The following is a 27,232-nucleotide window of genomic DNA, read 5'->3' as shown; positions in this document are numbered from 1 at the left end:
TTATGTTGCACTGGCCTTCTACATAAACACACATACACACTAGGGCTGTCAGAGTGAATTTCACTGTTTAGATGTTATTCAAATATTGTTAATATTTAATATTAACTAATGTCCTTTAAGGCATACTCTATTTTCACATTTAAAAAAACATGTAAGCTCTATGACTATTTATTGCCATGTGTATTGAGCATGTATAGCAAATAAGAAATAGAAGTTCATAGTGTTGAGCTGATTATATGTGGATCATGCATACTGTAACTTGTTTATATAAATGTTGGTAAAGAAACCATAACTATCAATACATTTGAAAAAAAAAATATATCTCTCACCGATCAAATAGTAATTTCCTTTGCTTAAAATGGCATAGTTTTCACTTGAGGTTTATAGATATGAAAGCATACAGTAACCTCACTGCTAATAGTTGTAGTAGTATAAAATTATGGTTTAAATAATACTTAAGAGCATTTGAATGCTAAATATTTGAATTCATTAAAATTGAAATGCAATTTTTGAAAGGAATTTGACAGCCCTACTACACAAACAGTGTAATTTTTTACAGTGTAAAGTGTTACCATTTTCCCTTGCATCCATAGGAACCTACCTTCATCCTGCATCTCCTCTTTTGTTGTTTAACACTTCCTTACTCTCTCTGCAGTCCCACGGGGTCCAGTCGATACGCTTCATCAGGCGAGCTGAGCCATGGTAGCTCGCAGCTCAGTGAGGATGGCGAGAGCTTCCGTGGCTCCGGAGAGTTCTACGATGAGAACGACTCCTACCACTCATGCCACTCCTCAGTCAGCTATGGTAAAGAGTCACCTGGATGGGACCATGATGAGCCCCAAGGAGTCTACAGTGATGAAGGTAGCTTTGTCAAAGATGGTGGAGAGGAAGGTGCGCTGTATGAGGATGAAGATGGTGACTTGTATGAGCAGGAGGAAGGGGATTACCCCTATGAGGAGGAAGAGGGAATGGGCTTTGAGGAGGATGAGGAGTTATATCCTCTGGACAGTAGACTTAGTGAGGAGCAGGAGCCCCCATATATGCCCACCTCAACAAGTGCGGCTCCCCCGTTAGCTCGGGAGACCTCCAGCTACAGTCGGCCACCTCTGGAGAAGCAAACATCGCTGCACCAGCATCAGCCCCCACAGGCTGAAGCTCAGTTCCGACCCACAGATTCCCTCACAGAGACTGTGCCAAAGCAGCAGAGCTTTGACGACTTCAGCAAACCTGCCAGCAAATCCACCGCACCTGCCTCTGATCTGGAGCCCCTTGGTCCCGCAGCACCTTCACTCACACCTGCAGGAAAACCTGTTGGAACCACAGAGGAACCGAAGAAGCTCCAGTCTCCAGTCTCTGAGCACCTGTCTAAAGTCCTGCCTGAGAAAATGGAAGCACCTCCAGAAAGGTGAACTGTCAAATCTGGATTCTAAGCAGGGATGGGCTAAATGCATCACAATATAGTTACACCACAGCTGCTTTGACTGCTCTCTAGCATCCGGGTAGATACAAAGTATCATGAATAATCAGCCACCACAGCCTGAGGAATAGGAAAAGCTGACGAATTACTAGTTAATAAAATTTTTAAACCACTTATTAAATATCCAGTAGCAACAGTCATTGCTTTTGCATGCTGCATAGAAACGAATCAGGCAATACACTGCTACTGCTACACATCCTCCCTGATGATTTCCAGAGTGTGGAAGCTGCCTATGATGAGTTTTTGTTAATGAAGAGAATTTCAGAGAATTACCTGTCAAAGTATTTTCCGTATGTGGAAAGTGGAAAAGAAAGTGGAAAACAAAACAAAAGTGCTGGGGCACAAATTACATGTATTGATTTTCTCTCACCAACAAGATTACAAAATTTATAATCACACACACAGAACAAATCTGGTAATACAAACACAGCAAATATTGTTAACTTGACATTGGCGTAATAACTTGCTAACTTGTTAACTAGCATAAGGCTAAGACAGATTAACAAAGCAAGATGTCATGTGAATGTGATATAATATTTAGCAATAGCACTCCTCTCCTCTGTACTCCCAGTGTGACAAAGCGAGATGAGGCAGTGGATCCTGCTGAACGTGCCAAGGCCAACTGGCTGCGACTCTTCAACAGGGTTCGGCTTCAGCTGCAGGAGGTGAGTGAGCCTGAAACGAAAACATTGTGTAGCAGTAGAGTACACTCTGGCACTGATACTGTCGGGGAGTTTGCTGCCCTGTTCTCAGTTTTCACTGTGGAAAAGCAGACCATAAGTTATTGTACAATGGCATCTTCCAGTAAGAGTGGAGATGTTTGTGCAGTCTCTTCTGATGTTTTGTCTTGATAGTTTTCATTTCATCTCTCTATTTTCCATTTTATTTGTTATCTTATTGTTTACATTTAAAAATCATTTGTTGTATTGATTTTTTTTCCATAAAAAGGTTTCTGTTGAATTTTGTGTTTACCTTATTTTGTGTTTGTCCTTCACCCCATTATAGTTTTTTGTTGTTGTTGTTGTTTTCTTTTTCTTGTCTTTTCAGTTTTATGTCATAGCGATTGTCATGCTCTGTCCTGAATGGCCAAGGCTGGATGAGTCCTCAGAAAGGTGGGTGTGTCAGTGTGCAGGCTGAGGTAAAGGATCTCCCTGATGGGGAACTGCTACCTTTGTCTTAAGAGATGGATTTATAACTATTACCAAATGATGATCATGAAGATAAAGCTGGACTGCAAATCCAGCTTCATTATCCGAGAGCCACATATGACGTCAGTGATATCTGCAGGCGCATATCTCTAGTCACAATTCAGAATATGGTCTTTTCCTCTAATAGGAACAGCACCCAATGAAATGACAGTCAGTGGGTTTCAAATTGTTCTGAATGAGAATTGAATGTGGTCTAGCAAATGGATGAAATGGAAAATGATGTTGCTCTGAGTCTGTGTCTCTGTTGCTGTATACAGGCACGAGGCGAGACTCCTGGTCTGGCATCACTGTTTCTACAAGCAGGGTGAGTGAAACAGTGAAACCTAGTTTCTTTATAAGGAAGTCTGTCTAAGGCAGTACAGTGCTGAAAATAACGGGGGCAGCTGGATGAAACTTTTTAGAGTCATCAATGAGATCTCTATTAATTAAGATCATTTTCAAACTATCATGTTGGGCTGCTTGTAGGCTTCTTCACCATCAAAGCCTCATTAGCAGGGTTTAACAGATTTCTTTTGTTTGTATGTTTGCTCAGGCCTGGAGGAGCTCTGTACACCATAGACAGCATGCCAGACTTGCGCAAACGCAAGGCCATTCCTCTGGTTCGAGATTTGGTGAGTTATATTTACTGTGACTGCATCCTTGTTCAGTCCAAGGTTCCCACATAAACAGCACCATGTCACACCTTCTCACATTAGCAGCCCAATAAATCACAAATTAGGATCTGTCTAACACAATGAGTCACTTGCACAGCTTTGGTTCTTGGATTAGCCATTGTTTGAGACTTTCTGCTGTAACACATTTTTAAATCTGAGCACTTGAGCAACATTTTTACACACTATTTAATCTTTTTGTTGTTTAATTTTCTTAATGATATTGTTGCTATTTTTGGGCCAAAATTTTAGGATGGCATCCCTAATAAAAATCGTTCACAGATGTTAAATATATTTAACCCCAGATTAAAAGATTGAAAGAGTTCAGGGTGTCCGGTTTATTACCAAAGTAGACACCAGGGATGTTCAGTCTTTCTACTGGATAGCTTTAGGTTTCTTTCTTCATTTCTAATTCATTCCCTGACTACTACCTTTGTGTCAACGAGCAAGTCTATTCCTGTTGAAATGAGATATATTAAAATTCTGGACTGAGTAGTCCGATTTTAATCAAGCATAACATTCCACCCCTCCACCTGCCAGAAGTGAAGTTCCCAGTCTGACAGCAACATGAATTAAGATGAATTCACCTGGAAGATAAACCACTTGTCTGCCTTCTGTCCTCTTCCTGTTTTTTTCCTTCCCCACTCCTTTATTTTTCAACTTTTCCTCTCTCAATTCTCTGTTCTTTAATTTTTTGCACTTTCCCTGGTCTTTCTGTAATCTCTACTCTTTCTCTTTTTCCAAAGAGAAAAGCACGTTTTAAAGAATTTAATAAATTCCACGTAGACCTCCTTTTAGAATGGCGTTTCACAAAGGCTTGTATGCTTTTCTATTGCAGTGATACTTTTTGGGGTGGGTGATTGAGTAATGGTTTGTCCAGTATCCTCATAATAGTGTGTTGTTTTTCTCTTTCCCTCTTCACTGCCCAAACATTTGATCTTCAATAGGCAATGGTGAGTCAGATTTTAAGAGTTTTCAATGTTCTTTTGAAAATGAGATATAGCCATATTTCCTGTAGATGGGAAAATGAGCATATTAGTAGAATCTGCGTTTTGTTAGATAATTGAAAACTGTTTGTATGTAAAGACCACTTTGATATCCTATTCCTTATGGCAAAATAGTAATTGTTAAAAAAAAAGGCAGTTAGAAAGTTGGAAGAACGTGTTCTTATTTGTGCTTTCTGCTTTAGTCCCTTGTCCAGAACTCTCGCAAGGCTGGAATCACCTCTGCTATGGCCTCCAGCACGCTCAACAACGAGGAGTTGGTATGCTCACACACACACACGCACACACTCACCCTTCCTGCCTCTGTGTCCAGTTATGTCTGGGTTTACTATTGGTGTTCTTAGACTTTTTGTTATATCCCCCATATCTGCTCATGCAGAAGAGTCATGTGTATAAGAAGACCCTCCAGGCTTTGATCTACCCCATTTCCTGCACTACTCCCCATAACTTTGAGGTGTGGACGGCCACTACGCCAACTTACTGCTACGAGTGTGAAGGGCTGTTGTGGGGTATTGCTCGACAGGGTATGCGCTGTACTGAGTGCGGTGTCAAATGTCATGAGAAGTGCCAGGACCTGCTCAACGCTGACTGTTTACAGAGTAAGGTCTTCTTTTGGCAAAATATCACTGGAACTCTTTGACTGTTATCTCAGTTTTCTTTTGTTTGCACCATTTCATCTTTCTTTCCTCTTTTCCTCTCAAGCAAATAAACACACAGTACTATTTCTCTCCACAGAACCACTGTACTGTATGCTGCTGTTGCATATGGTTTGCTGTCCTGCCTGTACGGCAGAATTTATTCTAAAATCAGATTTATTCTACTTTCTTTCAGGAGCTGCAGAGAAGAGCTCTAAGCACGGTGCAGAGGATCGGACTCAGAACATTATCATGGTTCTTAAGGATCGCATGAAAATCCGAGAGAGAAACAAGCCAGAGATCTTTGAACTCATCCAGGATGTGTTTGGAGTCCCCAAAACCACTCACGTCACCCAGATGAAGCAGGTCAAGCAAAGTGTCTTGGATGGAACATCCAAGTGGTCAGCCAAGATCAGCATCACAGGTCAGCAGGATGACCATCACAGGTCTCACAAGTTAATTGACACATGTCTCAGTCAAGTCATGAAACAGATGAACACCTAAGGGTAGTTTCTCTGACCCAGATTACATAATCGGTTGCACTAATGTGTTGAAATGACCATAATAACTGGGTCAAAGGCAAAAAAAGAAAAGGTTTTCAAAACAGCAAAAAGGTCATATAATTATAAATATGCCACAGAGATTAATTTCTATTTTTATTGTGACGTTTTTATTTCTTTGACCCAAACATTTTGATTTGTAAAATAATACATTCAGCTGCGTTATAAATCCACTGCTTTCCACAGTTCTGTGTGCCCAGGGCCTGCAGGCCAAGGATAAAACTGGCTCCAGTGATCCCTATGTAACAGTGCAAGTGGGCAAAACCAAGAAGAGGACCAAGACCATCTACGGTAACCTCAATCCTGTCTGGGATGAGTCTTTCAATTTGTAAGTGCAGCACTCAGCCACTCAGTGTGAATGATCTCTGTTATAATTCCTGTTGTATCTACAGTAACATTATTCTTTTCATTAATAAACTAGTTTCTGGCCCAGTAGGTACGTTGTGGTGTTAGAGTAGATGAGTCCAAGTCTGATGTGTGTTTTCAGTGAGTGCCACAACTCTTCAGATCGGATAAAGGTGCGAGTGTGGGACGAGGACGATGACATCAAATCACGTGTCAAGCAGAAGTTCAAGCGAGAGTCAGATGACTTCCTGGGGCAGACAATCATCGAGGTGCGGACACTGAGTGGAGAAATGGATGTGTGGTACAACCTCGGTGAGTGAAGCAAACTCCATTTTCTCTTTATCAGTGACCTACTTTTGTAGTAGTAATGATGGTGCAACTGAGGAACTGACTGAAATAACCATGACCATAAAGGATAAACTAAGATGCTGCTCAGTTTTGTAGCTATAATGTAAAATGGTTATAAAAGCTGTTCTATGTCTGTTTGTGAGCATCATAATAACAGACTCTAATACTTAACGGCTGACTGATATTGAACATACCATACAACAGTAATTGCTCTCCACCATTTAGTGACATGTTTATGGAAACTATTAGAAATACAGAGCATGCTAACACTCTCTTAGATTGCCTTAAAAGAGAGCACTACACAACTACAGAAGATCCACTGGTTGCCAATGACAGACATTCATTTTGTTCGGTCTGTTTCCTGTTCAGACAAGCGTACGGACAAGTCTGCTGTGTCAGGAGCCATCCGAATGCACATCAGTGTGGAGATCAAGGGAGAGGAAACAGTGGCCCCTTATCATGTCCAGTACACCTGCCTACATGAGGTCGGTCGGCCTCTTTGTACACAGTGATGTTTATGCAGAGAAGTGTCTTTTACAAATGGATTATATTTTATTATTGACAATCAACTTGGCATGTGTAGGAACTTTCCAACCAGTACCTTTTGGTTGACATCATCTCATTCACTTTGTAGAATCTCTTCCACTATGTGACGGATCTTCAGAACAACGGCGTGGTGAAGATCCCAGATGCTAAAGGTGACGATGCCTGGAAGGTCTACTTCGAAGAGACACCTCAGGAGATTGTGGATGAGTTTGCTATGCGTTATGGAGTGGAATCTATATACCAAGCCATGACGTGAGTTTAAGTTTGAAGCATGAATAATAATAATAATATAAAAACATGAGCAATTGAAAGTGCATGTCATCAGTTACTGTAGGATGATAACAGCACAAAGCAAACAGTCATTATGAAGGCATAAATGCTTATTTGATCTTTTTTTCTGTTTTCATTAGACACTTTGCCTGTCTGTCATCTAAGTATATGTGCCCGGGAGTGCCAGCAGTGATGAGCACTCTGCTGGCTAACATCAATGCGTATTACGCCCACACCACTCAGGCTACCAATAATGTCTCTGCTTCCGACCGTTTCGCTGCGTCCAACTTTGGGGTGAGTGACTTATACATGCCTGTTTTCATAAGCACATTTTTTCTTATGTTCATAAAACTCATAAAAGCTAGTGGTATCAGGACCTGGACAAAAAGAATAAAGTGTGTAATAATGTTGGTGGAATTTTTTTTGAATGTCAGTTATGGGTTATGTGCTTTACAGAAAGAGCGATTTGTAAAACTCCTGGACCAACTACACAACTCTTTGAGGATTGACCTCTCCATGTATAGGGTACTGTGTCCTGTTATTTTCTGTTATTACTTCTTTTGCTGGGTCTCTCTAATACGTTCTCTCTTTCTTTGTTTCAGTGTTTGTCTGTCTCTTGCTCTTTCTTTGTCAGTTTTTCTGTCTCTGAGGGCTCTATTTTATCCACAGCAAACGAGACTCATAGAGAGTTTCCTGCAGGCAGAATTCTGTGCTGCCTGATTATAATAATAATAAGTATGATGGACATGACAGCATTATTAAATAACCAGAGGATTAGATTTTACTTAGAAAAGTAAACTCTGTCCCCTGAGATCAAGCTTTCTAGATCTCGCACAAAATTAACTCTTTTTTTTTTTCTTCTGAATGTAACAGAATAATTTCCCAGCCAGCAGTCCTGAGAGGCTGCAGGATCTCAAATCCACTGTGGACTTACTCACCAGTATCACTTTCTTCAGAATGAAGGTATTTTACTCTTTAACACACAAAGATTGACATGGCACAACATCAGTGTATTATCCACACTGATGACACATTTTTTTTAAACTGTCCATTACACTCGACTATGTATGTAATGCCTATGTAATGCCTATGAATTGCATCCATTTCATCTCCCAGGTCCAAGAGCTACAAAGTCCTCCTCGTGCCAGTCAGGTTGTGAAGGACTGTGTGAAGGCCTGCCTGAACTCCACATATGAATACATTTTCAACAACTGCCATGAGCTGTACAGCCGCGAGTACCAGACCGACCCGGTGAGCAGCTACTGTATGGCACAGCTTTCCTCCTTGACTCTGTACCACATGGCCACTGTGGGTTTTGAGCATATAGAAATCACCTCCAAATCTACACTACAGCTAGATTACATTTTTTTTCATGCCTCATTAGTATGTCAGCATTTTTCTTCTAAAAAAAATATCAAGTATAGAGTTTACAGGTTAAATTTAAGTACATGTAGCCCAAAGGAAATATTTGGGGGAGGCCCTTATCATGGTAATTATTTATTTTGCTGCCATGCAGTGGTTGGCCACAACTGGCTCTCAGGGGAGCATCTCTGGCAGCATTCATTTTGCAGGTCATTTTTTTCCAGGAGTTTGTGATTAAGTAGCAAAATAAGTTTGAGCTTCCATCTAAAGTTCCATAATTAGTCTTCTTTCATACAGTCAAAGAAAGGTGAGGTTCCTCCCGAAGAACAGGGTCCAAGCATCAAGAACCTTGACTTCTGGTCCAAACTGATCACCCTAATCGTGTCTATCATTGAGGAAGACAAGAACTCCTACACTCCCTGCCTTAACCAGTGAGTTCATCACCAAATCTTTACTAAAACTATCCAACTTCCCTAATCAATTCCTTCACACGATTTCCATGAGTCTTGCCAAGTCTACTTCCAAAACTAGACTTTCCTGCTACAGTATTTTGACAGGATGTCAAATATTTGCTTGTATTTTTCTCATTTGTAAGTCGCTTTGGATAAAAGCGTCTGCTAAGTGAGTAAATGTAAATGTAATGTAAATGTAGGATGTGATTGCATTCTTATTACACATCCTCATATCCAAATAGGTTTCCACAGGAACTGAATGTAGGGAAGATCAGCGCAGAGGTCATGTGGAATCTGTTCGCCCAGGATATGAAGTATGCCATGGAGGGTGAGTCTTATGAAGTTATTTTCTCATCAAAAATGCAATGATGCTAGTTTTATCATTCACAAATGCACATTCAGATTAATAAAGCTGCAACTGGGATTTTCATGTTGCCAGTCATCATATTTCAACTGCAATGAACATTATGTACCTGCAATTTTCATGCTACATTTATGAATCATTTTTTGCACTATTAAAGCACAGAATTAGAGCTTGAGTATAACATCTAACATTCAATGTTGACATTGTTGTAACATTATGAGAGGTGTATTCCACCTCTTTTGGTTGCAGAGAGCTGAGAGGGCAGTGCCAGGTACTGTATATGACTACAGATAGCAATGTTCCATCAAAATTTTGCTTGTAACATCTATAAAGGTATAAAGTGAGGCATAAATTGAATGTGGCAATAATAATTCAGAAATGTGACCTGAAGCATGCATACAAGGTTAATTTCTTGGTTCAAGTCTTGGTACAGATTTGCTAAAATTACTATGAATTTGCAATGCATACAATTGTGATTTTGACATATTTGATATTCATAAATATTTGTAGTTACATTTGCCAGAAAATGAACTTCATAAAGTCTGAGATACAGCATGCAGATATGCCTCCAATGTGCCCTACTCCATGACTGTTGGGTATTAATTTAGTAACGAACAGTTACGTGTTCCTTGTGATTCTTTAAGACATTTATACAGAATTTGAATGCAAAAAATTTCAGTGGCTAATCAAAGGTTTCATTTAGCGTATAGTTATGTGAAGTCTACAACTGATTCCTACTGTCTTGCTCTGCAGCAACATGGCTGCTTACTCTCCATATCCAGCTCCAGCTGGTGTGTAATGAAGTGCTATTTTCTTTACCTCTCCCATCCTCAGAGCATGAAAAGAACCGGCTCTGTAAGAGTGCTGATTACATGAATCTGCACTTCAAAGTGAAATGGCTTTACAACGAGTACTGCAAAGACCTGCCTTTCTTCAAGAGCAGAGTACCAGAGTACCCAGCGTGAGTGACTCCTATTCCCTTTATCTCCTCACACATGCATGAACAAACACATGCCCACAAATTAAAGGTGACATTTGAATCTAAGGGGCTGGAAAAAAAATTTATGCGGTTCGGCTGTTCGTTTACACAACAACGGCGTTTTGGGGCCTGAAAACGCAAACTTTTGAAAACGGTTCTCAAAGTGCAAGTTTTTGAAAACGATGCCGTTATCGTCTCCATGTAAACATGCAAAAACGAGAATTTGTGAAAACGATGATGTCATGGGCACACGTATTACGTGTTCAGTCTATAGGCATGTGCGCGAGTAATTCAAAACAACGCGTGAGACATTTAAAACTACAGGACTGTGTTTGTGCTTCTCCAGCAAAGTGTAGAGACACATTTGTTACATACACCACATTTATTAACCCACGTCTACACCGACGAAGGGTATTCAAAACCTTATCATTATCTTTGTAATTGTCTGTTTTGGAGTATATCTGTATCCTTTTATTGCTAATAAAATATTGAAAGCAGACTGACTGCCAGTGTTTCACTATTTAGATTTTTTTTTTCAGTATTTAAACATGAACGAGCTTTGTTAACAGAATTCTGATCTGGAGCACAAGAAAAGCTAAAAGATGGGGTTGAAGACAGAAAAATCCATTTTTACTATGAAAAAAACTTTCACATTTCATGTACATTACGTTATATTACATTAGGGATGTCTCAGTATTTATTAACCAACATAAGCCAGATCTATGCTTGACAAGCATGAGTTTCCACAATTCCTTATGACAGTGAATCATTTTCAAAGTCTAACTATCGAGATTCTAAGTAACTGGAGATAGAATTATTTTTTGTACACCATGTAGATCATAAACCATTGAAATCGTTTGAGAAATGTAAACGTTATTCTGCTTTTTGTCCAGACAAACCACCGCTCCCCCGTTTATTTGTATTTGTTTGTAGGACAGTCTTGCCCAGATCAATATGGCGGACACGTTGACGTGAATGCTTATGTGTGCAGGCGCGTAGTGTTCCTTTACAAAGTGACATCGCCAGCTACTGGCCTGGCATGCATAATACATCAGATCCGTGTGAACGGCTATCGTTTTGACAGCATTGTCATCTGTACGCGAAACTTTTCAAAAATGCAAAGGAAAAACATTTCTGTTTTTCGTACATTGTTGTCATGTAAACCTCTCCTAAGGATCTGTTCATTTGCAGGTGGTTCGAGCCTTTTGTAATCCAGTGGCTGGATGAGAATGAGGAGGTTTCTCGAGACTTTCTGCATGGAGCTCTAGAAAGGGACAAAAAAGATGGAGTAAGTCTAAGCTGTATTTTCCTCCCATTTCTATCTGCTGAACATGGCCATACATTCTCTTTATAATGTCATGGAATTTTGATAACATTTCTGAGCAAGCCTCTAAGAAACATTCAATGAATAGTTGGCTAGATGGATAAATGAATGAATTAATAAATATCAACTACAACAAAACAGTTATTATTGTTTTTAATTTTAAAAAAATATTGTCTCAAAAAAGATAGGTAAGAAAGTAAGATAAGAAAGTACCTCAGTTTGTTCTTCACCTGTTTCCCATTTGCAAATCTCTGTGGCATGCATGAGATGTCACACTTACTGGTGTCTAGCCACAAATACCAGCCACCCTCCTGTCTATCTGGCTGCAAAACGTCCAGGAAAAAACTTTTCCTCTCCCACTCACTCTTCTTTTATCTCTCTCCACAGTACCAGCAGACATCAGAACACGCTCTTTTTTCCTGCTCAGTGGTGGATGTCTTTTCCCAGCTCAACCAGAGCTTTGAAATTATCAAAAAGCTGGAGTGCCCCGACCCACAGATTGTGGGTCACTACATGAAGCGTTTTGCTAAGGTGAATAACAGTAGTGTCACTAATAGGATCTCTGACTTTTATATAATTCTAATCATTATCCACATTTTATAGCAGTTGTCAGCATAAGCTTACATCTTACAGTAATAACTCTCACATATAAATATAGCATTATTATGTAACTGTACTGTACTGTACAGTATATCAGTATTGTATATCTGACTGCTTTATGACTAGTGTTTGAATACTAGTACTTCTTGCAATTTAGTTGCTGCTCTCTTTGGTTTTACTATAACTGTTTGGATCTTGCTTCTGGTTAGTTGATTAAAAAAGTTGATTCTATAAGCACTTATACTACTGACAGCGCTTTTAACAGCTGTTAAAATGTTTAAGATGTTTAGAGTGTATTCTATAAGTTACTCTGATGAAAGAATTAAATGAATAAATGGAATGTATTATAGTCAGAGATGTAACTGTTCTTTCTGTTGCAGACAATAAGCAATGTTCTGCTCTCCTATGCCAGCATCATTTCCAGAGACTTCCCTAACCACTGCACCAAGGAGAAAGTGGTAAATCTGTTTAAATGCCTTTATAATAGTGTTCTCCTCAATAATTTATATCATTTCCTAATAGCACATTTTTCTTTTCATCCAACTCTAGAATGCAAAAGATAGCGCTATAAAGGTATGGATCAAGGCTGTAAATTTGATGAATTTGGACTTTGCAATCAGTTTTAAGTCTTAAAAATGGAATGTAGTGAGTGAGTCATCTCCTGCTTTTATTCACTGGCATGTTAGATTGCGCGTGGAGAGATTTGCTGACTGATTACTTTGAATACAAGTGCTGAAATATATATTGACTGGTATTTTATATTTTACACTATGTAATATTAATATGCTGTTGGATTTTCACAGCCCTGTATTCTGATTAACAACATTCAGCAACTCCGGGTACAGCTGGAGAAGATGTTTGAGGCCATGGGGGGCAAGGATGTGAGTCAACATTAAAACCTACAATGTGTCCTTCAGTAATTTAGAGATATCTACAGCCTATTTGGATATTAGTTGGTATATTGTTGTCTCAGCTTTACCTCCAACAAGGTTGTCTTGTTGAATGTTGTGTTCTAGCTGAATGTTGAGGCTAGCGACATCCTAAAGGAGCTGCAGATAAAGCTCAACAATGTTCTGGATGACCTGGCCAGGATCTTTGCCACCAGGTGAGATCAGTTAGTGTGATCAACCTGGATAAGAATTTATGGAAAAGCTGATGCTGACACTATGTTCTTTCACAGTTTTAGAACTTTAAATGAATAGTCTCAGAATTGATGAGCATTTCTCAGCCATGTGATTTTTGTTCTGTCTGTTTTTTTTTTCTTTCAGTTTCCAGCCCAACATTGAGGAGAATGTGAAGCAGATGGGAGACATTCTGAGCCAAGTGAAAGGCACAGGCAATGTGCCAGCTAGCGCCTGCAGCAGCGTGGCTCAGGATGCAGACAATGTACTGCAGCCCATCATGGACTTCCTGGACAGCAAGTGAGTTTTCTCTACCAAACGGCGCTCCTACTGGTCTTTATCTCATTTCCCTCTATTTAGGATACAACCAAGAGTAAGAGTGCAGATTCTAGAAAGAGTTTGCCAATTCCAGATAGGTTGTTGCAGGGCCATAAACAGAAAGGTTTAATATTTTCGCTGCCCTAGTATACCCAATTCATAAGGGTCTTTGTAAATGGCTTGAGGTGAATCAAAGCTGCACTAAAGTGGGAGTAGATGGAGAGAGCTGACTTCTGATTACACATCAGCTCGGTTTTTTTAACATGTATTCTTTTTTCCCCTATTTTCTCAGCTTGTCACTGTTTGCTAAGATATGTGAGAAGACAGTTCTGAAGCGGGTGCTAAAGGAGCTCTGGAAACTTGTTATGAACACCATGGAGAAGACCATCGTTCTCCCTCCTCTAACTGATCAAACGGTGAGAGAATTTTTAAACTGGCCAATTTCTGTATAATGCTTAAATACATAGAAGTTTCAGCTATTATGCTGCACTCATTTGTTCTCCTTGCACCTCTGCATTCATTCTACATTGGTTGCTCTTGGTCTTTAGTTTACTGCTAGAAGCCAGGGTTTCACAGGTAGCGCCTAGCTAGTGTGATATGGCTACAAATGACAGCCAGAAAAAGGAACTTCTACAGAAATAGACATTTGTATATATAAACTCAGCAAAAAAGGAAATGTCTTCACACATGCAACTGCTTTTATTTCCAACAAATGTCTTAACATGTGTAAATATTTGTATTAACATAAAAACATTCAACAACTGAGACATAAACTGAACAAATTTCACAGACATTTGATGAACAGAATCCCTGAACAAAGGGGGGGTCAATATTAAAAGTAACAGTCAGTATCTGGTGTCCACCAGCTGCTTTAAGTACTACAGTGCATCTCATCCTCATGGACTGCACCAGATTGGTCAGTTCTTGCTGTGAGATGTTACTCCACTCTTCCATCAAGAAATTTGCAAGTTCTCCATCATGTCTGGGGGGAAACACGGTTACATGTAATTTTCCACTGCAAGGACGATCAGCTGTCCTTCCTGTCTCCCTGTAGCTCTGTCTTAGGCATCTTACATTACAGACATTGCAGTTTATTGCTCTAGCCACATCTGAAGTCCTCATGCCTCCCTGCAACAGGTGTATGGCATGTTCACACAGGTGAGCAGGAACCCTAGACATCTTTCTTCTGGTGTTTTTCAGAGTGAGTAGAAAGGTCTTTTTAGTGTCCTAAGTAATTGTAACTGTGACCTTAATTGCCTACCGCCTGTAAACTGTTCGTGTCTTAAGAACTGTTCCACAGGTGCATGTGCAGTAATTGTTTATGGTTCATTGAACAAGTATGAAAAACATTGTTTAAACCCTTTCCATCCAATAAAGATCTGTAAAGTGGAAAATGTGGATTTCACAAAATTATCTTTAAAAAAACAGCCTCCTGAATAAGGGACATTTCTTTTTTTTGCTGAGTATACATAGCAGATGTTTTGCTAATTTTGACCACAAATTAAATGTATTCCTGCTAAAAATGTAAATTATGGAGGAAAATATTAGTGGTGCATTGCATCACTATTTACTAGTGTCAGAATGAGCCTAAAATGTTTTTGTCAATCATGATTTCTGCCTAAAAGTGTTTGATGCCCCCCCCAAAAAACAGCGACAAACACCAGTTTTGGGTAAATCAAGTGAGTATCACTGTAAGCAAGTATCACTGACTAGCTCAAGAGTAGGAACAAACGTGGAACCAAAAACCACTAATAATGTTTCGTTGTAGTAAATTCTCTGTAGTAAACAAGAACTGGAAAACTGTCCCTCACTCCCATTAATAGTCACCACATCATTTTGATTATAATTTGCAAAAAGGTAAAGTTCCCTCAGCATTTCCCCACCCACTTCGCATTGCAAATCTTTGCTCTGCCTCCTGTCACTATAGATATCTAGTTTACATTTAAAAGGAATGGTTTCAGGCCACCTTGCGTTGCTGCCTATGTGAGAGCAGGGTTACACATATCAGAAACTGTTACTGAATATTGCATATTGTTTTCCTGTATGGATCCTGAGGCATGTCCCAGCTGGAGCGATGTGATTTAAAATACTCCAGTAACATCCCCTGCTGAGTCATTTTTAACATTCCCTGTTCCATGGCCCACTTGCAAAAATACCCATTTCCTCCATTCACTTGAAGATACTCAATATTGGCCTAGGGAGTGCACCATTATCATCCACTAAAGGCTGCTCTTTGTTCTCTGCTCTTGGTGACAATTTTTTTTTTCTTAATGACATACTCCTGACGATGGGATCAGAGACCAGCCTGATTTTATTTGTCTTTCTGTTATTATTGGTGTTTTGTTTATTTGTTTTGTTTTGTTCTGTTTTTTGTTTTTTGACAAAAGAGCCCCATGTCTTTACTTGAGAGCCCTAGTTTTTGGAATATTGTGCTAAGTTAAAAGCTTCTTAGCTTCTTGCAAGTGTTAACACTGGACCTCAATAGGCACTAATGCAGAAGAGCTGAAACTGGCAGTGTGCAGACTCAGGGCCTTTTTGATGTTGATGCTTCTTTGTTTTGATGTGGGGCTCTTTGCAGCTTCACTGACCCTTCTTTCTGATTATTATTACATTCTCGCTTGCCCCCCCGCTCCTCCTCCTCCTCCTCCTCCACAGATGATAGTAAGTACAGCAGCCCTCCTCTTTGTGCGTCTGTCTGTCCTGCAGTCCGTCAGTACCGGGTGGCCATCCACCCACTCCTTCTGCTCTGTGTGGCTGCAAGTGACCCCCTCCTCCCCTCCCCCGTGTGCATCCTTTTCTGTCCATCATGTCTCTTCATCTTACTGTCTCCTTCACCTGCTCTCTCCATCCCCACTGTTCAGCTTATTCCTGTTCACCTCTTGTTTCCAGCTGAGGTGGCTGCAGCATGGTGCATTCCTGATTGATTTGAACGAGGCCTTTCCTAATGAATCCTTCAATCTGGTGGCCCCTCCACACTTCTTGTACTCCTTCTTCTCCTTAACCCTCTATCTTTCCCTTACTCTCTCCTCTCTGGAAGTGGCACTCTCCCACACTTCCACTGTCTCCTGTTCCTCCCTCTGCATTGCGTGGCAGGTTTTTGGCCTGGGTGGCTCTTGTGGTGGCTTTGTGGTTTGGTTAGTAACTTTCACCTGTTTGAATCCCTCTCTCCCCTGTTGGTCTGTTGCTTGTGCCTCAACCGTTGATTCTGATCTACAGTCTTCTCTTAACAGACTTTGTTTTGTCAGTCTGTCCTATTATTGTGTTTTCTCAAAGTGGTTAAGGTTAAAATTCCTTATTTGTATTCCAGGCCAGGCTAGTTCTCTGACTGAACTATTTTATTTACTTTTTTTTTCTTGTAACATTAAACGTTAGGGTCATATGGTAATGTGGTATTTGTTGTATATTAATTGTGTTTCGTCTGAATCCTCATTATACAGTGCCCTTGAAATTATTTGGATTTTTGGTATCGTTTTTTTTTTCTCACTCTTATTTCTCATTTTTATTTTTCCCATAATTTGTTTAAGAGTATGTTTGTGGTTATTCTGATGATTTCAAATTTGCACCTGTGTGCCAGTTTGTTCTGCAGTGATCTCAAGTCTCACCAAATCAGGTGGATGTGAGCAGATCAGACATAGAGGACACTGAAACTTAAAACCAGGCCCATCATAAGGGTAGCTGCTGCAAACCTGATATTGTTTAATACATATCTCAAATTAGAGACTGTTTTCAGTTTAATTTCTGATGTATTACACACATTTGTATGATATTTGATTGGCGTGGTAGTGTGTCAGTCCCTGTCATTCAACCAGTGTGAGAGGCGAAGCACTTCTGCTGGAGTTAATAATGCATTTCCTCTCTTCACAGGGCAGGGTGAAGCTTGCTTGTCACAGTGATGTAAGAACTAAAACCCATTTAGTTCAATGTGTCATGTCTTTCTTTCTCTCTCCATTTCTAAATGTTTTTCTTCTCTGTCACTGTTCCCCTGTCTCAAACCAGTCAGACTGGAGCAATTGTTTCTCTCTTGTTTTCTTAGATTTCCTTTATGGTCTCTTAGACCATACTTTTCTTTCCTCATTTAACTCTTTTTACCAGAGGCCAAAAAATTGAATTTCCGCTTGTTTTGGGGGTGCCCATGTTCAGCATTGAACTTGTTTGTGATGTCACACTCCACAGTAGTGGTTAATGGCTCATATGAGAGTAGACACTCAGGGCTTTAAGAATTTGCAGTTTTTCTTAAGCATTTATTTTTTTTTACCTAGCCTACTAAGCTTAAATTTTATGATTTTACTGTGGCAGTATATGGTGTTTTACTATCAAAAAAGCTTTAGTTGTGCTTTCCGTTTGATCTCTGCACCAATGTTATTGTGGAGAGGTGTTTTTTGCCCCTCCCTTTCGCATCACCTTGCTCACCAGCAGCTAAACACAGAGTCATGGTACTCTACACACAGAAACCCAACAGTGTCCTAACTAATGTTATAACAGACGTGCAGCACTAAAATAATTAATTTGTTTATACTCATTGAAAATGTCAGATAAGTCGATTTCCATTCCGTCAGTGGAATTGCAATGTACTGCTAGAAAGGGTTACATTTGAGGTGAAAACTTTCCTTTTTTCTTGCTTTTTCCATGTGTTTGTGGAATGTTTGTATTTGTTTGTACTTGTTTGGAAGTATACAATGTGTCTGCCTGGACTGAAATTGGTTTTAAGAAATTTGACAAATATATTTCTTATGCTTCTTCTTCTTCTTCTTCTTTTTCTTCTTCTTCTTCTTCCTCTTCTTATTATTATTATTATTGTCATTATATCCCCATAGTAGTTAAATAGGCGGTGGACCTAATGGATTTTCTAGACCTTTCAGCTCTCTCTGTCTGTACAGTTCTGTCAGTTGTGTCCTCTCAACATAGCTATGTTTACAGTCTTATGTTACATTTTGTAAATGCTGTCTGTGTGTGAGAAACACTGTGTATTTGATTTCTTCAGATGTTTGTTAGCAATTTTGTTTTGTTGTTTATTGTATTATGCTACTACCTACCCTCACCATTATCCTTTCCTTGTCTCTTCTGTTTTTGTTTTGTGTGTGGTTTTTTTGTCTCCTTCTCCAGGGTACACAGCTAATTTTCAATGCTGCTAAGGAGCTTGGCCAGCTTTCCAAGCTGAAGGTAAACTAATGTTAACTATATTTGTGGATAATATAGTATATGATGAAAAGTAAATGGTGTGGGTACTCCCATGACAGGAGCACATGGTGCGTGAGGAGGCCAAGGCCTTATCACCAAAGCAGTGTGCAGTTATTGAGTTGGCCCTGGATACCATCAAGGTAAATCTCTTCTGTCATATTATGAAAACTATCTGATTTTCTAAACGACTCATATATATATAGATAGATAGATAGATAGATAGATAGATAGATAGACAGAGTAAGTATAGACACACTCATTATTTTTATTTTTTCCCCCACACTTTTGAATAATAATAAAGTCATCAAAACTCTGGAATAACACAAATGGAACTATGGGAATTATGTTGTGATAAAAATCCAAAATAAATCAAATTAATTTAATATTTTAGCATTTTCAAAGTGGCATCTTCAAATTTTTCCTAGAATTTCCAGAAATGTATTCTTGGCATTTTCTCAACCAATTTCTTGAGGAATCCCCCCTGAGATGCTTTTTAAACAGTATTAAAGGAGGCTTTTCAGAATATTTCGTCATCCATTTCATCCATTTAAAAAAAATAGTTTTTGTAAATTAAATGTTAGTTTTCTAATGAAAGAAATTAATATTTTGGTGCAATTATATTTTTGTCTACAACACCAATATCAAACATTTATTCATACACCTTCAGATCAAAAGATTTTTAAAATCATGAGAAAGATTTCAGTCGAGTGTCTCCAAACTTTTGACAGGTAGTGTATATTTATAAACAATTATAAACCCTCCCATCATACTCCTCTAACACTACACAATGTTGACCATTAAATCATTAATAATCGTTAATCATTCAAATAAATTATTAATTCATGATCTAGACGTAGTTGAATTTGACCTGCTGTGTGTGTGTGTGTGTGTGTTTGTGTGTACTAATGGATCTGCACTAGGGAGACAGCTGATAAAGATGCTTTATTTTTTAGCAATATTTCCATGCTGGAGGAGTGGGCCTAAAGAAGACCTTTCTGGAGAAGAGTCCTGACCTGCAGTCTCTCCATTATGCCCTGTCTCTCTATACACAAGCCACAGACAAGCTCATCAAAACCTTTGTCCAGTCACAGAATGCACAGGGTAAGGTCCTATTCATCGTGCTTTTTGGCATTCAGCAGATAATAATATGCACCAGAGATGGGGATTGAGTCAGGGACTCGCACTTGAGTCCCTCGTTGACTGACTCATGACTTGACTCAGACTGAAGACGTAAAATTTCAATTAAAAAAACATAAACACAAAACAGATAAATAAGGGCTGCCGATCTAAATTTCTTTCTTTCTGACCTTAAGTGTGTGGCTTTGTCCGGTTCGTGACTGTCGTGCACAGTAATTTATTGCAGTGCTATTCACTTGCAGCTTAAAGTGGTAATTAAGCACAACACCAGGAAAGCAGCACGGAGCAGTGTAGGAAACAGCTGTTTTTTATTAAAGTGGTTGAAATTTGTCAAAAGGTGAGTCAGAAAAACAAGTGTCTGGTTATAGAAGATTAAAAAATGCCTTAATTTTTTTAAACCATTTTTTTTACAATGTGTACAGTATGTATTCAACCACAATAAAACACGACCTGTGGAAAAACCTCCACTATGAAAATGTTTGAGTCTGTGGCAGACTTTTACATACTATGGCGTTTTTGTCACTTTTTTTGTTTGAGTTATTGTCTAGTAAGGTAGTAGGACTTGACATTATTGACGTTAACAACAAAGTTTGTCCATTTTAAACAGTACTAAATTTCTGTATCATAGTTTTATATAATGGAGGAAATGATAGATCATAGATAAATTATTTAGATTACAGATCATACAAGGAGGAGATTATAGTGTTATATTTTACATATAGTGCATCTAGTTTCTGACATTAAACAGCAGTTAAACAGCGGTACCTACATGCAATAAAAAAAAACCCCAAATGTTCATGACTAATGACTTGAGACTTGACCCAGACTTGTGAACATCTCTGATATGCACATTTATCACTTTTAAACAACATTCCTGCCTCTGCTTGTACTTTACTCTTCTGTTCTAACAGGAGATACAGACTTTTTGTGGGGACTGTTGTACTCTTCCTCTCCTTCCTTTTTTTCTAGTCCCTGTTATTATAGTCATGCTTATGCTATGGGAATCCTGACACAGTTTGGCTTTCAGTGCCTCTGGCAGAGAAGCCCTTTTAATGAAGGATCACTTGAAATGTAATTAGAATAAATGTCATTCCTTTCGCTAAGCATTTAACCCTCCTATTATGTTGGAGAAAAAAGTTACATCCATTATGTTATGGGTCAAAATGACTTCCACACTTTAAATACACACAAAAACAGCAAAGAACAGCTTAAAACAGAAACCCTTGATTATGGCTTGTCCGAGACAAGCCATAGAAGAAATATTTGCATATAAGTTCATGACCCTAAATGCAGAAAGTCAAAAAATTTCAAAGAGAAAGAGAGAGATTAACCAGTTTTTCAGACATCTCAAATGTGGATATGGGTCAGCTTGACCCATAATATAATAGGAGGGTTAAATATATTTACAAAGGTTTGGAAGTAATGCTGTGTGTGTGTGTGTGTGTGTGTGTGTGTGTGTGTGTGTGTGTGTGCGTGTTGAGTGAAAGCCACAGCAGATTATTAAAAGACTGAATGAAGCAGAGTATATATTAGATTTGATAAGATATCAAAAACCCTATAAGGGCTAGAAGTGCTTATTGAACTGCTGGTTTATTGTCTCTTTGTTTTTCTCTTTCTTTCTCACTTTATCTTGCTCTCCTCTCTCTCTCTTTTTTTTTACTTTGTTTCTCTGTTTCCTTCACTTTCTCTTATCTCCCTTTACATCCCTCAACTCTTGACTATTTTTAATGCTCCGTATTTTCCATCCTGTCCTCCCTTGTCTTTCCACCAGTTCATGGAGGGAAGGGGATAAGGTTCACCCATAGCGAGGATGTGTACCCCGAAAAGGGTACGTCTACGAAGGGCCCATGGCCTGCACCACCAAGGACCTATCAGTGGCCCAGCCAAAAGCTTCTCTCAGATGATTATCAGATCGTGTGCATCCCATTCAAATGGCCCAATCGCATGCCCTGCAATCACTCATATCCTCCCACAGAGGCCTTGCATGTACGAGGTCTTGGGACTGACTTGCTGTATGTGCACATACATTGGTTGGACATGTATACTGGCACTGCAGGATGAAGAAAACCCTGAAGAGTGTGTGTGTGTGTGTGTGTGTGTCTGTCTGTCTGTGCATGCTTTGAACTTGTGGAGACAGTTGGATGGTTCCTACAAGAAAAACTGCTTTTTTGTATATAAAAAGCTTGTTTGAGTGAGAGAGAGGGGGGGGGGGGGGCATGTGTACATTGTTAAGGGGTAGCTCACGACTTGCCTTGGCTCAGTCATGTTCACACGTCTGTGTGTGTATGTGTGGGTGGGTGCACAAGTGGCAGTAAGCAAATTGAAGCAAAAAATGACTGAGATGAGCAAATCTTTTTGGATAATTTTTTTCTGCTCCTCACTGGATTCTGTTCCTCACTGACTTGTGTGATCAGAGCCTTTGTTAGTATTCATTTGATACTTGAATTTAGTATTGAAGTAATAATGATGGATACTGACTTAGTGTGTCTAGAGGCAGTGTTAGTCCTTTTTGTACTTAAAATCTCAGGCAGCCAATGCTTACTGATGATGTGACAGCACCCCTCAACCAATCTAAAAGGGCTTCTGATGTCAGGTGATGCTCTCTTTTAAGATGCATCAGTGTTCTGTGGTTCCTGATTGACTCTGTCTCATCACTGAAATGACTCACATTGTTACACGAGTCAGGCCCTGTATAATTTACACTACAGTACAAGGCCTTGATGTCAGCAGTATTGTGGGGCTTTTAGTGTGTAGAGCTTCATCTCAGATCAGGCTGACACTTGTATCTTTTGTGTTCTTTTTGCTTTCTGGAAAGCATTGCTTTTCTTGTACCGTCAAAGTATGAGCTACACAGAACATTACTGTAGCCACAGAAACCGATAGGATAGGATAGAAACCAATAGGATACTTATCTCTGTGACCACTTTTTGTCTACTTAGCACAAACCCATTGAACATTATATATATATATCTTTCACATCCACATTGGATGAAGGCTCACTGAATGTTTTGATGAGGATGAAAATGATGAAAAATGCTCCCAATCCCAATGTGGGGTGCGGCCACATGGGTGATAGGAAGTAAGTCTTGCCACCTCTACTCTAAGAGGTCTATTACACATATGCAATTCATGCAGCCTTAATGAGTTGATCACTGTAGCGTTGCAGGTATTTTGACAAAATTCTTGAGTATTAGGAACCGTAGAGCAACAATGAAACCAGTACAGCAATGTCATTACGTGGCACAAATGTGGAGCAAATCAAATATTCTGCAAATGCAACCGTGTCCTGTACATAACTAGGTGCTGCCATACCCACCCCACTCTCTATTTGAAAACCTGGACATACCACCACTTTAGTCCTGAAACACTTCCTGTGGCATCCTTCTCACTGCAGTCAGAGTAATTTCATGAAAGAACACAGCACCCTAAATAGCTATTTTTAGCTTACTCTGCCTAGTACAGAATGGATCAGTGAGCGCCTGCTGAACTGTGCTGTCTAACTGGGCCATGGTGCAGAGAGTGAAATATGGGTATCACCATCAACTCACTGCTGTTGAGTCTCTTTAGGCACTTTCACCATCACACACAAATGCATACACATAAACATGTGAAGTTTACAGCACATTTATCGTTGCCTGCAGCAGCCAATTGGTGTATAGATTTTGATGACAGCAGAAAACATTCCAGATCAATATTTTTGTGTGTGTGTGTGTGTGTGTGTGTGTGTGTGTGTGTGTGTGTACAAAAGCGTGTGTGTAACAGTCATTATTTACTTATGCATGTGTAAGTATGGATCCACTGGAGTCCATGGGTGAACAGCCTTACTGCCCCCTGCTGGACGAATGAGCCAGTACCACTTTGCATGTTGCCTCTCCCCTCCCTTCCCAACATCAGTAGCATGGAGCAAAAGCTCAGTAAGCACAGGGGCACTCCTTACTAACACACACCCATTCTGATAGAGGGGTAGCACCTGCTATATACACACTAGGGGTGTAATATATCTGTAGCAGTATCTGTCTAGTGTTCCAAATATCTATCTGTGTCTGTATTCAGATGTAAATCAGCAGTGGGCATGGTCTAAACTTAAGGGGGTTCTCCTGAACTTCTACAGTTCCTCAGCTACATCACTTGCTTTTATAATTGATCTCAACCAGATGCCCTGTGTACCTTTCTGGGAAGCCATCTATATAATCTTACAGGAACTATCTTTCAAAACAACCCTGTCTTTCCCAAATCAGTGAACTATTGATTACAATTGTCAACAATAGCCACCTAATATTTTATCAGACTTACTTGGGCTTGTTACATTCCAAAAGATCAGATTCCAAAACTTTACTGGTCAAGCTATTTGAATAGGAAAAAAACCAAGTTATTTCAAGTAACGTACAAGTTATTTCAAGTAATTAAGTGATTATTTTTTGGAGACCCCAGCACAGTACCGTGTGCACAGGGTGTGGCCTGCATGGGCTATATGGAGCGTTGACATTAGAAAACCGGGGCTCAGTAATGCAGTGTTTAGGTCAGCCATGTCAGGAGGAACCCATATCATTCCGAATAATGTATTCATAAATATGATGAATACATTCATCATGAATACAAATGGTTACAGTCCTAATATACATTGTTTACCTATCTGAAGAACATTTTTTTTTTGACTCAGCTAAATGACAAAGGTGCTATCTACTATCTTGTCTTGCTCCCATGGCTACATAGCACAGTGTGACCCCTCTAGCAGAATGTCTATCATACCCACCTTACAGTGGGTGCTTGGACTGACCACTCAGAGGTGATGGTTCTGTTCCTGAAAGTCTGGAGATGATGTGGAAATTAGCACGTTTTGGCATGTCCCTGCCTGAGTTTAATCCAGTGGAAGACAGTTCTGTGCACTGCCCTTCTCTCTTCCATTGTTGGAACAGTGAAGCCTCCACTCTCCTTCTGCTTAGTTACAGACCTGCACAGAGCAAGTAAACATCCACGGCATGTGTGCAGATCAAACGTAGATCTCACATAAAGTGGGCCCCTATATGGTTCTTTTAATAGTCTGTTGGTTAATTTTGCATGATTTTGGATATTTGAGCATAGTTTCAATTACCTTATTTATGAATTAACATACAGCAAGTACTTTATGTCTGAATGCCATACACCTGTGAAACTGGTATGTATTTACAAGAGTGAAGAATCTGAAGTGAATTCTTTACATATATATTACACCCTGTGTGCTTTAGAGATGACTAAGTAACTATTTCCAGAGCTTATCAATGGCTCAAAATCATTTCATAAGCTTACTGTCTGTCCACCACACCTGATATGATTATCACAGACAATAATTCAAGAGTTTCCCTGTACTGAGAAATAAACAGAATCTGTTTACGTAAAACTCACTTTTAGTTGCACTGAAATATAATTATTCTACTGTACGCTGTATTCATCTTAATATTTTGCGTAGCTATCAGTTTTAGTATCGCAGGTATCACTAAACTGTTACACACTATTACAAATATTGATTAAACAAATGCATTGATCTGAATTTTATTTTAATATGGAATAAAACCAGGTTCTTTCTCACTGGCATAATCGCCTTTCGGTTGGAGCCAGTTATCTTCATTATATACACAAAACAGGGTAGCTGGTCCGGGCAGGCCATAGAGCATGTGCTGAGGTGAGAGTCTGATTTGTGAGTGTTCTCATCTGCCACTTCTTCTCAGGCTCTGGGATGGATGATGCCGTGGGAGAGGTGTCCATCCACGTTGAGATCTTCACTCATCCCAACACAGGCGAACACAAGGTGACAGTAAAAGGTCAGCAGTGCTTCTAAACCATGTTTTGCGAGGTTTCTTGAGGATGAACTCTTCTAGATGGTTGCTTCACTGTAATGAAAAGAAATGTTATGAACACAAACACCTCTCTTTGTAGTGGTTGCAGCAAACGACCTGAGGTGGCAGACATCTGGAATATTCCGACCCTTTGTAGAGGTCTACATCATCGGACCCCACCTGAGTGACAAGAAGAGGAAGTACGCCACTAAATCAAAGAACAACAGCTGGGCTCCCAAATACAATGAAACATTCACATTGTGAGTATAATCTATAAACAATGATCACCCCTGAGCTCAGAATGAAGAAATACGAAAAACATAATTCACTCCTTTTTGGTTGGCTGATTTGGATATTATAGATTATATAGACTGGGTTAAATTTTATAACATCACTTTTTCTTTATTAAAACAGACTTTCACAGAGCTAAAACTGATTATGAGTGTGGCACATATGAGCTCAGTTTATAATATGACTGATTTGAACCTACAACATGCAAGTATTAAAGAAGGGGTCTTCAATTTTGTCCACAAAGGACCTGTGTGGCTGCAGGCTTTCATTCCAGGAAAATAGGAGGCACACTTGATAGTTGATTGGAGCCCAAGAGGGACTGATTAAACATGTGGAAACAGGTGTGACTCCTGCCTGGTTGGAACAAAAGCCTTCAGCCACACCTGGCCCTTTGTGGACAAGATTGAAGACCCCTGTGTTAGAGGATGATGTGGTAGAATCCTTTAGCCATATAACCTGTACACTAAGCTAATAAACTTGTTAAATAAATTACGAAAACTATAACAATGCGAATAGAGACTCATAATTGTGTATTTACGTGTGACAAATGTAAGCTAGTTTACTACCTGTTAGTTAGTTAGCTAGCAACAGCTTTTATTGGCATATTTACATGTTCAGGATACATTAGCATTGTCTGTGATCTAACCTGAGACCTATATTTGTAACCATAACTATAGCACGCTGAGTAACGAGGTGGGGCCGGAGTGTTATGAGCTGCAGGTGTGTGTGAAGGACTACTGCTTTGCACGGGAGGACCGCACTGTGGGCATGGCTGTGCTGCAGCTGAAGGATGTGGCACCAAGGGGTAGCGTGGCCTGCTGGCTCCCGCTCGCCAAACGCATCCACATGGATGAGACGGGACTGACTGTGTTGCGCATTCTCTCGCAGCGCAACAATGACGATGTGGCCAAGGAATTTGTCAAGCTTAAGTCTGACCAGCGCTCAGCCGAGGAGGGCCGAGGGAGCTAAAGGTATTAATGAAGGAATTGTGTATTTGCAAAATAACTGCCCACCACGTTTTTCTGTTGAGTGTTGCACTAAAACAGACCGCTAACACACACACCTGCCATAACCTGCTATGAGGCTTGTCTGACAAGCACGAGGCAGCACATGAAAAGATACAGGTACAAAACCTTGTACCTCTATAATACTTGATGTCTGTGGTGTGCTTGATTTTCAAAAGTACATATTATATGACACAACCTCATGGTTGAAAGATATTTAAAGAACAACATATTTATCTAGCTAAT

General features: G+C 39.6%; 2 protein-coding genes across 2 annotated transcripts in view; both read left to right on the top strand.

Moving 5' to 3' along the window:
- Positions 1-2,614, top strand: part of LOC128613926 (protein unc-13 homolog A-like) — a 4,857-nt gene extending 2,243 nt beyond the window's left edge. Inside the window, exons 2-4 of the mRNA XM_053635115.1 lie at positions 656-1,405; positions 2,049-2,142; positions 2,525-2,614. Coding sequence (XP_053491090.1) covers positions 656-1,405; positions 2,049-2,142; positions 2,525-2,614 — 934 coding nt within the window. The remainder of the gene's footprint in view (positions 1-655; positions 1,406-2,048; positions 2,143-2,524) is intronic.
- LOC128613454 (protein unc-13 homolog A) lies at positions 2,456-27,232 on the top strand. Its single transcript, XM_053634214.1, has 30 exons — positions 2,456-2,989; positions 3,218-3,296; positions 4,525-4,599; positions 4,719-4,938; positions 5,171-5,398; positions 5,721-5,862; positions 6,022-6,191; positions 6,597-6,712; positions 6,862-7,025; positions 7,184-7,337; positions 7,500-7,568; positions 7,917-8,006; positions 8,160-8,294; positions 8,703-8,836; positions 9,100-9,185; positions 10,056-10,182; positions 11,392-11,488; positions 11,912-12,055; positions 12,505-12,582; positions 12,674-12,697; positions 12,928-13,005; positions 13,141-13,229; positions 13,393-13,545; positions 13,856-13,979; positions 18,667-18,723; positions 18,801-18,881; positions 19,695-19,842; positions 25,584-25,676; positions 25,792-25,951; positions 26,660-27,232. Exons 1-30 carry the CDS (start codon positions 2,886-2,888, stop codon positions 26,949-26,951), a joined length of 3,711 nt encoding a protein of 1,236 aa, XP_053490189.1. The 5' UTR covers positions 2,456-2,885; the 3' UTR covers positions 26,952-27,232.

Source organism: Ictalurus furcatus, chromosome 10 (assembly GCF_023375685.1).
Source record: "Ictalurus furcatus strain D&B chromosome 10, Billie_1.0, whole genome shotgun sequence".
In the NCBI taxonomy this organism is placed as follows: Eukaryota; Metazoa; Chordata; class Actinopteri; order Siluriformes; family Ictaluridae; genus Ictalurus; species Ictalurus furcatus.
Note: the sequence above shows the minus strand (reverse complement) of the source record. Positions and strands in the feature narration are given on the sequence as shown.